This window comes from Apis dorsata, unplaced genomic scaffold (genome assembly GCF_000469605.1).
Source record: "Apis dorsata unplaced genomic scaffold, Apis dorsata 1.3 scaffold_437, whole genome shotgun sequence".
NCBI classification, from domain to species: domain Eukaryota; kingdom Metazoa; phylum Arthropoda; class Insecta; order Hymenoptera; family Apidae; genus Apis; species Apis dorsata.
Window position 1 is genome coordinate 100,166 of NW_006263687.1, and position 14,829 is coordinate 114,994.

The following is a 14,829-nucleotide window of genomic DNA, read 5'->3' on the forward strand; positions in this document are numbered from 1 at the left end:
GTATTATCACTGTCGTACATATACCGCCTATACGTGTAATGCGTAATCGCAATTCTATGTGTTGTCTACGAGTGTCGTTTCGCGCCTCGAAAATGAGCCCACTCGATCGATGTGTGGGATCGGTGATTCTCGATAGATCTTGGTGGGATAGGTAGAGTGGTGGGAGAAGTTGATCACCAAATTTATGATGGATCGTATGATATTGACACCGATTCCAGCCCGACCTTCGAAAGATTCTCTAAGAATCGTTCGAACCGTTCTTGGCGATCTGAGATCCTCGGGAAAGATGGGCTTCGGCATTTGCATTTTAAATGCTTCTTAGAAAGGGACTTTTGGGCACGTGTTCAGGAGGATTAATTTATGACACGGATCGGTAGATATAGAACGGAGGAATTGAAGATTTCTTTTTTTCTTTCTTTCTTTATGGGATGGGACTTTTGGTCGCATTTTTTTGCCTCAAGGGAACTTCGAGGCGGATAATGTTCGTGCATATGAGACACTGTTTAACCTAACGGTACGGTTAATTAGAGCCAATTTATAGTATTGGTGGATAGGTATTTACTGTGTGGAATGTTTTCTGGATTTTCTTACGTTGTTTTTTTTATCTTGTCATTCTGATAATAATGCATATATTTTAGCAATTTTACTATCGTTTAATGAGTGATAATTTTTTTTAAAATACTTGTCAACTATGGATATTATTTTATTTTTAGAATTTTCTGAAATTTATGACTTTTATTTTACGTCATAAATTATATTATTATTATTGCATATATTAAATTGATAATAAAAATTTCATAATAATTGTAACTAATTTAGCTACAATAATAAAGTTACTATGATATATTTGTTGAATTCACTAACCGAGATACAAGTTAAATTTCATTGAAAAATTGCTACTTCGTACATCATTGATTGTAATAAATTATTATATAAATAAATATTTAATTCGTATAACTCGCTCTTTGATAAGTTTCATTCATTGACTCCAACTACATGATGCAGCATATTAATTTCATTCATATCATTCGTTTAGTGGCACAAAACGTCAAGAACAATGGATTTTATTACATTAATCTTTTATTAAAAGTTCATTCAATCACCGATAATTGTCTTACCTTTGAAATTTTTGCATTCGTATTTCTCTATAAACTTAACCAAACTTAACTAAAAAAAAAAAAAAAAAAAAAAAAAAAAATTGGGAACGTCTTTTTACGGAAATTTAATCAAAGTAAAAAAAAAAATTTTTTTTTTTACTTTGATTAAATTTCCGTAAAAAGACGTTCCCAATTTTTTTTTTTTTTTTTTTCTTAAAAATTAAACAAAATTAAAAAAAAAAAAAAAAAAAAAAAAAAAAAATTGCGTACGTCTTTCTACGGAAACTTAATCCAAGTTAAATAAGAAAATTTTTATCTGTATACACATACTTCCAAGCAAGTTTAAACACATGAAAAAATAAAAAAAAAAATCTAAAAATAAAATAACTTGGATTTAACTCAAGAAGGAAGGAAAAAAGATAAACGAGACTTCGACTTACCCAGCGAAGAAATGAGATTCCCCCAGAGTTCAGCGGTCTGCCAGGCAAGGAAGAAGAACCCGAAGAACCTGACCACGATGGCGTCTACCGGCTGATCGGTGAGTTTCGCGTACACACCACCAACCTGTGTGAGATAGGTGGCCTGAGCTGCCCACATGGGCGCGGCACCCAAGCCAAGGAGCACGCCAGCCGGTACCAGGGTGTAAAATTTCGGATAGAACTGGGACCCGATGTACGGCGCGTAACACAGCATCGAAATACACAATGTCCATTTAACCGTGAGCCTTTTGATAACGAAGGTGGGAACGAAGATGCATGATAGCACCAATGCAGCGTAAATCGCTGAAAGGGACACGGTGCCTAAACCGTCACTGGCGTTAATCGACGACTGTAGATTAGCCGTGCCTTGAAACGCGGTGAACTGCACCATAAACGCCACGGATACGGTGCTAATGTTCTTCAATATACGCCATTTCTCGCCGCGGGAGAGTTTGAACTTTCTTGATTGTGTGTCATCGTCCGTCGACGATAATTGCGGTGGTTTCTGCGGCTCAGGAGGTATACCGTCGGTACCGTCGTCCTTGTAACCCTCGTTCCTGTAACCGACACCACTTACGGTCACCGTGTACACGGTCTCATCTCCACCGCCGCCTCCACCGTCTCCGCCACCACCGCCACCGACACTTCTGGTACCGTCGTGTTGTGAGGCTACCATTCTACGTGTTTGCTACCTGAAACATTGTTAATTAAACGAATTAATATATTGTGGTATATATCTAATTTGATAACAGGATTTCATAGTAAAAGTAAAAAAATAAATGTTAAGCAATTGATTGTATGCAATGATATAAAGATATATATCATCAATCTTATTTGAAGATTTGTTAATAATCATAAAAGGAGGTGTATTAAAGAAATTTTAAATACGTAACTATAGCGTGAGAACAGCTCTCGAAAACAAATTGCCCTTTCCTCCCTGAAAAAAATTCCTTTCCCTTTTGCACGCAACACTAACAATCTGATTAATCTCTCGAGAATTAAGATCCCACGATTTATCAGGGAAGATATTCCAACCGTGTGGTTTTATAGTTAAAAACCTGGCCTCAGCCAAGGAAGACGAGATATTTTCGTTTCGAGGTGCAGAAAGAACGTCTCGTATATTATAGGCTGATAGTTATGGACGGTGGCGCGCGCGTGCAACAGCGCGTATTTTCTGTAAAAGCGATTTATAACGGATCGTTCATTGGTATGAAGAGGCGTGCGAAGACCTCGTCACGAATCGTGCAGTTTAAAGGGAATGGTTTTCTTTTTTTTTTTTTCCTTTCTTTTTACTTTTTATTCCTCTCTTTCTTTCTTTTTTCTTTTTTTTTTCATTTGGAAAGGCCTTATTGAAGCGTTCGCGAATCACGTTCCAGTTGCGCTTGTAAATTCGTTTGTCGTCGATGTAATCGATGGGAATGCGTGACCGGCCGCACAATGCCGTGACACGTGTCGTACGGCGTGCATCGCAATTAAGCGGCGCTCGCAATACCTTCACCTCGTTCGCTAACTCTTTCTGCGCGCTCTGATCCCCCCCCTTCTCCCGAATCTTGATTTCATTGGCAGCGTTTCTCAAACTATGTGCGAGTACTTGACTTTCTTCCGCCCCCTCCCAAACACATTTGTTTACGCCAAAGAGAATATCATATCGAAATCTGAAGAAGTTAAAGGGTAATTTTTGCTCATATGAAGAGATCTCCCTGGTCAAATTTGATCGATTCGATTGGTTCAATTCGATTGAAATTTTTGAAAGATTGTTGGATTTCACCATAGTTTGTTCGCTACGTGAAATATATAAGCGTACATAATAATGTATAGATAATAGAAATTTGATTAATAGTGTATGTATTTAAATTGCACTTCTCAAAACGTTGACTTGTATCACTATCCTTCTTACATTTGATCAAAATTTAAAAAATTCAGATTGTAGAATTCATTATACTATTTATATTAAGGACAGATATTTAATATTTCTTGAAAATTATTCATTGTTAAATTTCATTGTATATTGAGCATAATTATGTAAAAACCACAATGATACTCTTTAAATTAAATATTTTTTGAGATATTATTATTTATATTATTTTATTTATTTAAGATTTGAAGATCTTATATACTTTTCTTGTCATTTCGTATCTATAAAATATTCCATGATCGAACGAACGACTATTTTAAATTATGAGATGGAATTCTGATGACTTTCTGAGCACGATAATCGTTAAGCATATGAATACACGCTTTAAAGAATCTTCACGATGAATTTAAATTAGAAAAAGAGTGGAATTGCGCTATATGTATCAATTAAAATTGAGAGTGAGATTAATTAAAAAATAAATAAGTTTTTAGTTTTATCAATTTACAATGACAAATGTGATTATGAATAATAAAAATAAATAAATTGATAAATCATTAATTAAAATGATAATAAATAATAAAATAATAAAATATGAATGTAATAAAAATAATTGTCAGTGAAAGAATATTTTTTTACATAAAAATTTTACATTTTTTTTTTTGAAAATATTATAGTATGTATTTATATGTATTTTAAATTTTTATTCAATAGATCCAATTTACTCAACAATCGCAAAAACAGTATACATAATAATTTGCATACGATCTATCTTAAAACGATCAAATCGTGATAATTATGCGAGAGAAGATCATAGAAGAAGAATAAGTAAACCTTGGTTTTATTATGATCGTTAATCAAGATCGAAGCAGTTCGCGGAAGGCTAACATGCGCACGAATATACAACGAAAAACCTGTCAAGTTTAAAATAAAAACCTTTCCCGCCATTTCGAAAGGTCGCGTTTCCTCGTACTAACGGGTAAAACATGGATAAAACGCGAGATTCACGTTCCTTTCCATGCAGGGCGTTCTTTTCTTTTTCTTTTCTTTTTTTTTTCTTTCTTCTAGCGAAAGACAAAGCTGCGGAAAAGCAAGACGAAAAGACATAACTAATCTTTCTGTTGCATAACAAGAATACCGCCGTACCAAGCAAGCAAGCGATACGAGAATTCTTCGTTTCGTCCTTCGAGAAAACATGTTCCGAAGAGAAAACATGTGAGAATTGTTTTCCGTTGAAACGCGTGGCTTTCGTACAATAGATACAATGAAAAATCTGACATTTTTTGGAACAAGTGCCGAAGATTTTCTTCGAAAAAAATTTTTTTTTTGTAAAATATATCGTATAAAATTTTACAATGTTTCAATTTTTTTGAAATTTTAATCGAAAATACTGCACTGGAATATCAAATTAAAATTGTAATTAATTGAAAATAATAAAAATAATTGAAAATATAATTTTGATAGATTATTCCTGATAATATTGCTGATAAACTATAAAAACTATAAAAAATTCTTATTATACAATGTAATAATTAAATTATAAAAGCGATAATTAAATGTAAATTCAAATTGTAAAAATTATAAAAATTATAAAAAATTTAAAAAGAATAAAATTTATTGATTTTCATTAGAATATTATCAGATGATTTGGATTTCAACAATTAGAATCGTATTAGATTTTGATTAAACGTTAACAATTTTTATTTTTTTAACAAAACGCAAAAAATGCCAGTAAAAACAAACGTGAAATATCGAAGCGAAAATTCTATAGTTCTTTTCAAACGCAGTGGCGCGCCGCCATGTTTACACAAGGAATATGGTTATACGCATCGAAAAATCAGTCTATCTTCGGTATGCGTAATTAAGTATCGTCGTACGTGTGGTAAATATGCGTAACTGAATTCTCACTTTTATATCGATAGCACAGAAACACGGTTTGCATGACCCTGACTTACTTGAACACGATTCGGCCACCAAAGTGTAGTACCACGAGAACAGAATACCCACCCTAACCAGTTCCCAACGACCTTCAACTCTGCTTTAACCGCGGATCTTGTTGTACCATTTCTCCTCTTCTCTTGCAAACAAATGGACGCTGTACATCGAGAGAACGAATCTATCGATGCTTCCAGTCATCCATTCACTATCCGACCGTTATGAATTTCATAACATGTTAATATCGAACATATGTTTCGATATTTTTTATCCCATACTTCGTCAATAGCGCAAAAAAAAAACAAGATTATATATATTACACTATAGTATAATAGTATGTTCGTAATATATGTATATAGTAAAAACGAATATGTAAAAGAATACTTATATCATTGGATTTTTAAAATTTTTTTCATTTTCAATCGTCGATTACAGAAAAGAGAGAAGGGAAGCAAATATGGAGGAAATATTTGACGACGGTTTCTATATATGAAACATGTAATTAATTGGCACTCTTTTCAACGAATCCGGCTCGTTAAAAAAACAGAAGTTGTCCACGGTGTTAATCGTTAGCTTGTATATCGGGTTTTAATACCTCGACAGGCAAGCTTCTCTTTTTATTCTTGGAAGGTGTATAAAAATTGCATTTAAAAGCATTCTCAGAAGCTATGGTAAAAGAAGCCAATTTCCGTATCTTGATTTTTTATCATTGACCAGCTAGGAAACCAGCTTATGCTAATGACATCCATAAAACGATCTCCTGCAAGCTTCGATTGCATTACGCATGTATACGACGTAACAAACTATTATCAACTTTTAGCATATAAACATAGTTTAGAAGGTGGAAAGGGGTGCGCGTGCCTTGCCTTGAAATTAATTGGAGTGCAAACGACGAGGTCAAGGTTCGATAAATGGCTTTGGACGCTATTCAAAATTTCCCGCCTTTTCTCCGCTTACCATGATACTTGCTTTTTATTCTTTCCTTATTCTTCTTGAATTTTTCTTTCCTTTTTTTCTTCAATAAAAATCAAACATTTTATTGATCTCATCATCATTTTAGATGATGTCAGACGCATTAAAATATGAACTCTTTAATGCAAACATCTTGATCGATCGTGATGTCAATATTTTTATCGTTTTTATTAGAAAAGAAAATTCATAAATCATTGAGAAAAATCGCATAAACTTTATATGATAATTATCTTATTTTCAATAAAACATTTTGGAATAATATAATATATATCTTTCTTATATATTAAATCCATAAAAATTATATCAATATAATTAAGAAATCATTAATATATAATAACTAATAATAAAAAAAATATATGAGATTAAAATTTATCATTTATATCAAATACTAGGAAGATTTCACTATAAATAAAAAATATTTTAATTGTAAGACTTTTAACCATTTGAGGTTTTAATAATTTTCGACATTTTAAACATTATTTCGATATCTATACCGAGTACAACTTAGTTTCTTTTTTCGATAATTTTCAATATTTTAAGAACTATTTTTTTATTATGTAATTTTCGATATTATATAATATTATATATGTATATTATATAATACGATATTATATAATTCGATATTATATAATATTATATACAATATTATATAATGTTTAACCTAGTTTTTTGATAATGTATAACCTAGTTTTTTATTGAGATCTTATCAATAAAATTATCGATCTATAATGTTTAAAATCTATATTTAAATATACTATAAATATACTGTAATAGATAATGGAAATATGTAAGTAAATATATAAAATTATATTTTTACCTTAGAGTCAAATTAATTTTTCCAAATGCAGTTGTACATCTTTTCACTAAGATTGTGAAAACAAACAATTTGTAACCTTTTGAAATTTATTTTTTCGCAATAAGTTCCAATATTTATTTATAATGCATTTCAGTTAATTAAAAAAAATAGAAAAATGATAAAGTGAGTAGATAAAAAGTTCTAATAATAACATGATTAATGCAAAAGAAATGCTGAAAGAAAATGCAATACATTAAATTCATAAAAAAATATAAGAAAGCATAATAATAGAAAAAAAATATTATATATTAGAAAACTTGTTGATTGCATCTATCGAAGATGTATAGTATCCTGATACTTGGTACTTTAAATCACCTTGTCCAAAGTTTGCAAGGCTACAATAATTTTTCTTGTAATTTTTTTTTCAATTCTCATAGAAAAAAAACAAAAAATATGACACTCGAGTTCTTCAACGAGAAGTTCACCTTGATTCTTAAACATGGTAAATTTTTCTGTTTGTCTCTTTTTTGTAACTTTCTTCACACTCTTTTTTTTTAATAGTGATATACAAATCATAAACAAGTTATTGATCTATGCAATTTAAAATTATCCAATATAAATTTAATAATTATCAATCAATGAATCCTTATTATTCATTTATTATATGTTTAACATATAGTATGTCATATACAAATCATATTAACATTATTTCCATAGGAAATAATTTTTTTCTCCGAAGAAATACTGTTTTTGAAAATCCTCGCTTTTGTTTTTCAACGGTACGTGATCACCCGTATGCGCCATTGTAAATACGGATAAAGCTGACCCAAATGATGCAAGAATCCTCGTCTCTGCATTGTTATTGTTGCGTTTAAACAATGTAATATTCACGTTCGAAACCTTTCCTAGGATAAGAATGCACTAATGGCCGACGATAAAGTTAGCGTATAGGTAATCGTGAAAAGTTAGTGGAAAAAACGCATATTGCATTATCTCGTTTAAGTGTTGTAAAACTGGAAATATCAGAAATGTTGAATTACATGTATGAATCGTCATTTATAGATTAGCAAGAAATAGAATATTGAAAATAATAATAAGCTATTAATTATTTTCAATTGATTCGTGATTTTTATTATTTTATTATTTATTATTTAATAAATTTTTAAACATGATTAATATTATAATATCAAAAAATGTAATTTTTCATTTCAATTTTATGCTGAAGTTGAAATGATAGAATATGTTTGATTATTGGAAACATGAAAATTTGAAGTTTGTAGCAAAATTAATTTTATATTATTATATTTTAAAGTCATCTTTCTTAATTGTGAAAATATTGAAATTCTTTAGAATTAAATTTCATGATCGTACAATTTGACGTTACACGATTTAAGAAATTTTTATTTAAATGATTTCGACTAAATATATATACAAATTTATATCTATTTATATCCATTTATCAAATATTAAGCGAAACAATTTCAATTATTAATTTGAAACGTACATCATCATAGTCATTCATAGATGAATTTTCGAATCGTTCAACATATTAAAAAATTTAAAGAATCCAACCCTCCTATAATAAAAAATACAATTTATCTGAATGGCATTCCACGTGTACTGCATTCCTGAAACCATATGCAACTTCGTTTCGCATTGAATGCCTTTATTGAAATAATTGTATGTATATTTATACTTTCAATATGATGAAGATCGAAAGATTAATATATATATAAATCAAACCGAAAAAAAATTCGTTTATAATTTGAATAATGGATTACAATTAATATAATTTCAAATTATTATAAAAATTCAAACAATTTCTCATACATTTGATTAGAATATCTACAATATTCACATAATCAATAGCAGTTGCGAAAGATTCATACAAGTTATCGTACTTTCGAATCAAGAAATTTGCGACAAAAGTCGCGACATGAGAAACAGGTTCGTCAAGTTCCAGTAAATTCAAGAATCTTCAAGTAACAAATTTATATACGATGTTTTCGAAGATTCGCGAACTAAAAAGTAAATTATCTATTCGATAATAATTCACAATCGATACGATAAAATAAAATATACTAATTGTCAACTTAAAAATAAATCATTACTGTTTAGCAAATTAAAATATATATTTTTTTTATCTATTTTAAGTTAAGCAAAAAATAAAATATTATTATTAATAGAAAAAATAATAATTTTCATATTTAATTAAATTCTCTCACCTGCAGTGTTCGTAATGAAATTAAATATATTTTGAATATTGTCACATACTTTAGTGCAACTGAAAACTCAGGAATCATAGCGAAAAAACGATGCTGGTCGACGTATTTTCGACTTAGGAATCTGTCACTCGCAGCATTCACGGCACACCTTGCGAGACACCCTGTACGTATATACGGCAGATTAGAAAGTCCTCGTAGAACTATCGACTCGTAAATGCTTCAATCGTTTCACAACAAAATACTCCAAGGCGTAAGCATCTACTATGCAGTCTTCATACTACATACGAGAATTCAAAACTAGTTACAATCTCATAATATAACAATGGAAATTAGTCTTGTTAAAATTTCGATAAAATGCGTAAATACTATTAATGTTTATATATAAAAATATTCTGAAAACTTCAAGAAAAGTTTTCATTAATATCTTTATTGATCTTGATTTATTCATCCTAGATCATTAAAAAATAATTACTTTTTAAAATTTTTTTCTTTTTCAAGTATTCCTTAATAGTATTCCTATATATAATTAATAGTATAATTAATAAATATAATTCCTTAATTAATACATAATTTTGCTAAAAAAATAATTTTTAAAGAATGTAATCTAATTTGGATTACAAATGATCATAAGGATCAATCACCTGATTTTTATCAGTCCAAAAATTAATTAATTTTAATTAATTAAAATTTGTTCAACTTAGACTAAAATTAAGTTCTTTTATTTTTGCGATTATTAGAACATACAAATGTTTTTCAAAATTAATATTGATTTTTATTCAAATGGAAAAATTAAATCTATATATTATTTTCATAACATTTTAACTCTAATCATCAATGTAATACATTTATACTTAACTTCTTAATATTAAAGAATTAAAAAAAAATTAAGATTAGTTAACTTTGTAACGAACTTTCAGTAAATTTTGAACAAGTTGAATATATAAAAGACGATTTTTTGCCTGGCTCGTAAATCTATTTAAACAAGTCACAATGCGTTTTACTTTTACTGATCGTATGCTTATTCTGTAACTACTTTTACAAAGGTTTTCGTTTGAACAATGAGACACGAGGTTAAGATATTGACGTAAATACTGATTAACCAAAGTTGGTCAGACTTTATACGGACATAGGAAGTAAAAAAAGGCAATGCATCGATTAAAAAAAAGATTCAATGATATGAGGAAATGCATTTAATGTTTTCTATGATAGTTAAGTATATTCATTTCAAATTAGAAATTTGGACAAAACACTAAAACATGTTTATTAAATGTCATCAAAAATGACAATATAAAATAATATAATAACAAAAGATATAAATATAAGATAATATAAATAAGTATAATTAATTTAAATCAAATATATATAATATATTTATAATATAGCATATTTATAATTTATTTTTTATTTTTATAAATTATATATTTATGAATGTGCTAATATAAAAATTCAAAATTCAAAATTAAATTCAAATCAAATTGTAATCAATAAAAATTACGAATCATAAACTATAATTAGATAGAAGCAAAAACATAATATCGATCAATTATCATTAAATTGAATGGTATTTAAATTATACCTTTTTATTGTTTACCCTGTATTCTTTTCGTCTTAATTTAATCAATTAAAGACAAAGACAAAACATTAGCTGACTTTTGATTCGTTGGAATCTCGATATTCTGAATAAAATCATAATTTCAAAGATAATTCAACGCAGCTGTACCTAACAGAAACATAACTCGAAACACTGTTCATTTGCATTCTTTTGTTCTGTGTCACTGTTCGAAACAATTAGACATTATATTAGGAGTCATAGCAGGTAAATGTTTTTTTTCTCGATATAATGATTTGTCATAGCTCATTTAGTTCAACATTACATATATAAAGAATAAAATCACGATAATTCCATAAATTAGAGCAATAATTTCATAAAGATGTTGCATGGAATATGCTTGTATTTGTATTTTTATACCAGTTGAAAAATTTTAAAAAATATTTATATAAAAACTTATATGAATGTGCTATATATTTATATTATTCTGTTTATAATTTATGTAATCACGAAATTCTTTCTTAATAAAATAAACATAACATCTAGATGAAATTATGTTTCAAAGAGATGATATGTACCAAAATTGCCGTATATATATACGAAATCGCGTACAAAATATCAATATTTTATAACAATGATCATGTTTTATAACAATTTATATCTTCTTCTATTTTCTCTTTATCTTCTATACATTTTCTTGATTACTTCTTCAATTACTTTTTAATTAACTTTCAATTAAAAATTTATTTATTATATTTACATATAGATTCTATCATGTTTTATTTTAATTTTTTACAGTATACATTTGATGCAAACTCATTTTATTTATTATTATAAATCATTGTTATTTCCATATGCTATTCAATCCTTTTTTTTATAATATTTATTTTTTCTTTCATAAATTAATTTATATTTATATTATGTTATATTATGTTACATTAAATATATATATATTTTAAAAAATAAAATAATTATTTTTTTTAATGTTATACATAATTTAACTAGATATTAATTAACTAGATATTTTAAGATATTTTATTGATATTTATTAGATATTTTATTAAAGATTTTTTTCTTTGCTGTATAATGCTATGTATAATATATTTTTTTATGATTTTTGTTTATAATATTCTGAATAATATAGATTTATTTAGAATCTTACATTAATTTCATTTTTATTTATCTTCATTAATAAAATTTTTATCATTGCTGAAATTATTTGCTTAATTATTATCTTTAAATTTATCTATAACTTATAATATTTATATTACATTACATTTTCTATTCTATGCTCTATATAACATAAAATTATACTGATTTAAATTTGTAAAAAATTTTTTTATTTACCTTCATTATTTTGCATAGAAGTATTTAAAGTTTAATTATTTTCATTAATTTCATTTCTATTTCTTTGATTTTTCTTATTTCCATTTATCTTTAATTTGTTGCATAGTTTGGCTTGAATGAATCGTAAAAAAATAAATCAACGAATTAATTTAAAAAGCATAAATATCCAAATTTTGTCACTTCTATATGATTTATTTCACAATTATTATCAAACTTTATTATTTATTATACACAAATTAATAACAAATTCACAATCTTCTAAATCATTTACAATATCATCTAACCTAATTTGTGCATATACGATCTGAAGCAAGATGTCGCTATTGTATTTCCAAATATCGTCGAAAACGCGACATGAAATAGAATTTCAAATTCATTTCACTTGAGAAATGCTCTTTATATGATTGTTTATCTTCGTATTGCTATTTCTCGAATATTCACATCGTTCGACATGATGTTTAAATCACTATCAGATCACAAAATAATTAATTGTAAAGTTTAAATGAAAACTTCATTTCTTTAGCAGAATGTCTATTTGTTTTGAATTACCGTTCGTTTGAATTCAATGATCCAATATAATAAAGATGGAATAATTTTAATTATATAAGTTATAATAGATAAATATAGATCACGGATCTACTGAAATACAAGAAGTCAATCTTACATATACATCAATATAATAATTGACCGGGACTTTTAAATTCACTTTTATGAGCGTGTCACACAGCGTATAAGTATATACCGATGACAATTTCACGTTACACTTTCTGCCTTTGGCAGACCACTATTTTCGTTCGTATCCGATTTCTCGCATCAGCTTTTTCCACAGTTGCATTGGTGTCGCGCGCGAACTCAAGCAGAATACCGATATCCGATAACTTAAAATAAATGAGGTCGCCAGTGATAAATATTAAATAACTGTACATGTGCATGGCTTGAGCGCGTATACTTCCTTGTGATACGTTTCCTAACTAACCAAGAAATGGACAACGAGAAAATGATTGATTCAATTGCTTGAGAAAAAAATCAATTGATTTAATAGTAATTAAGGAATTTTTCGAAATCTATCAAAAATCAATAAAGAAAATGTATAAAAGAAAAATGTTTGCTTACGTGTTAAGGATGCTCGATTATTCGTTCGTTCAAACGATGAGATTTTCTTTCTTTCTTCTCCTCAAGTTTCTTTCGATTTCTTCGCCGCTCCAGCGCTCTGCCTTCTTTTCTCGTTTTTCTAATTGACTGCACGCAATCAAATGTAACCGTGGAAAAGTGAATAAAAAAAAAATAACAATTCTAGTAAAAGCGAATTATTGACAACCACGGAACAAAAACTTTTCTCCTTTTGTGTTTCCTTCCGTAAAATGTTCGTATCAAGTTTGTCTTTTTTATTTTTCCTTTTTCTTCAAAATTGAGTTCCACCGCACAACGATCACACGAGTCCGTGAAAAACGAACATAAATTCAAAAAATAAGATGGATTCAGAGACAAGAATACAGCGAACAACGACGAAACAAGCAAATTTCGTAAACGTGGAAAAAAACTTAAATAAAACTCGAAAAGTAGCTACATCCGAACAGTACGGGGGTTCGGAGACAACTGAGCCTACCGACGGACTTTGGAATCGGTGAGCGGTGTGTCGGTTCGCCGGACTCGCGAAGACTTCTCGAGTTCGAGACTCTGAGAGTCGTGCTCGTTGTTTTCTTTTATCTTTCTCTTTTTTTCTATTTCTGTCTTTCTCTCTTTCTGGATACACGATAAACTAAGTGCACGCGGTACACGCGCGTTCTACCTTCGCGACGAGCTCGCTTCTGTTCCTCCTGTTTCTCCTTCTGCTCTTTTTGTTCCATCGGACCATGGCTTTTCTGTATTACCAGCCGCGCCTCGCCGCGCGCGGAGCCACTACAAAACGCAAGCGCACAACCAACCATGCACGCACGTGCGTGTCTCGCGACTATGCTCGTGTGCAACCTGATCGTAATGGTACAATGAAAATCGTTTTGTTTGCTTGCTGTCTGCTGTTTTCGTTTGTTTGTCTGGAACAAATTCAATATTGATTCTTTTTTCTTAATATTTTTTTTCTTTTCCTTTTTCTTTTTTTGATGAATTATAAGATTCTCGTGAATTCAGAAGAAATTGACAAGCGTGCAAGAAGTGTATAAGAATTATATTGAAAATGTGAATATGTTTTATATATAGCTTATAAATATAGTTTTTAACAATGATGATTCGAAATTTGAAAATGACTCAATAAATGATCGAATTATATTAAGAATTATTCAAGCAATTTCATTTACTGGAATTAAATAATATGTAAGTATATGTAAAAAATTGACAAAAGTAATCGAAACATAACCGATAATCGTAATATACATAGCATGTTGAACATTTAATTTGTGTAAACTATTTAATATTTATAATTTACATCTTTATAAACTCTTTATAAAATTTTTAGAAAATTAAAAATTTTATTTTATTATTTTTTATTATTTTTATATATATATAATTATAATATATATAATTATAATAAATATAATTATAATAAATATAATTATAATAAATATAATTATAATAAAATTT

The 14,829-nt window shown here is 28.5% G+C and overlaps 1 protein-coding gene across 1 annotated transcript in view; it reads right to left on the bottom strand.

Moving 5' to 3' along the window:
* The window catches only part of LOC102679960 (UNC93-like protein), a 43,102-nt gene extending 29,021 nt beyond the window's left edge, over positions 1 to 14,081 (bottom strand). Inside the window, exons 1-2 of the mRNA XM_006619774.2 lie at positions 13,366 to 14,081; positions 1,538 to 2,268 (exon numbers count right to left, since the gene is read on the bottom strand). Coding sequence (XP_006619837.1) covers positions 1,538 to 2,252 — 715 coding nt within the window. The 5' untranslated portion in view covers positions 2,253 to 2,268; positions 13,366 to 14,081. The remainder of the gene's footprint in view (positions 1 to 1,537; positions 2,269 to 13,365) is intronic.
* Positions 14,082 to 14,829: the final 748 nt, after the last annotated feature.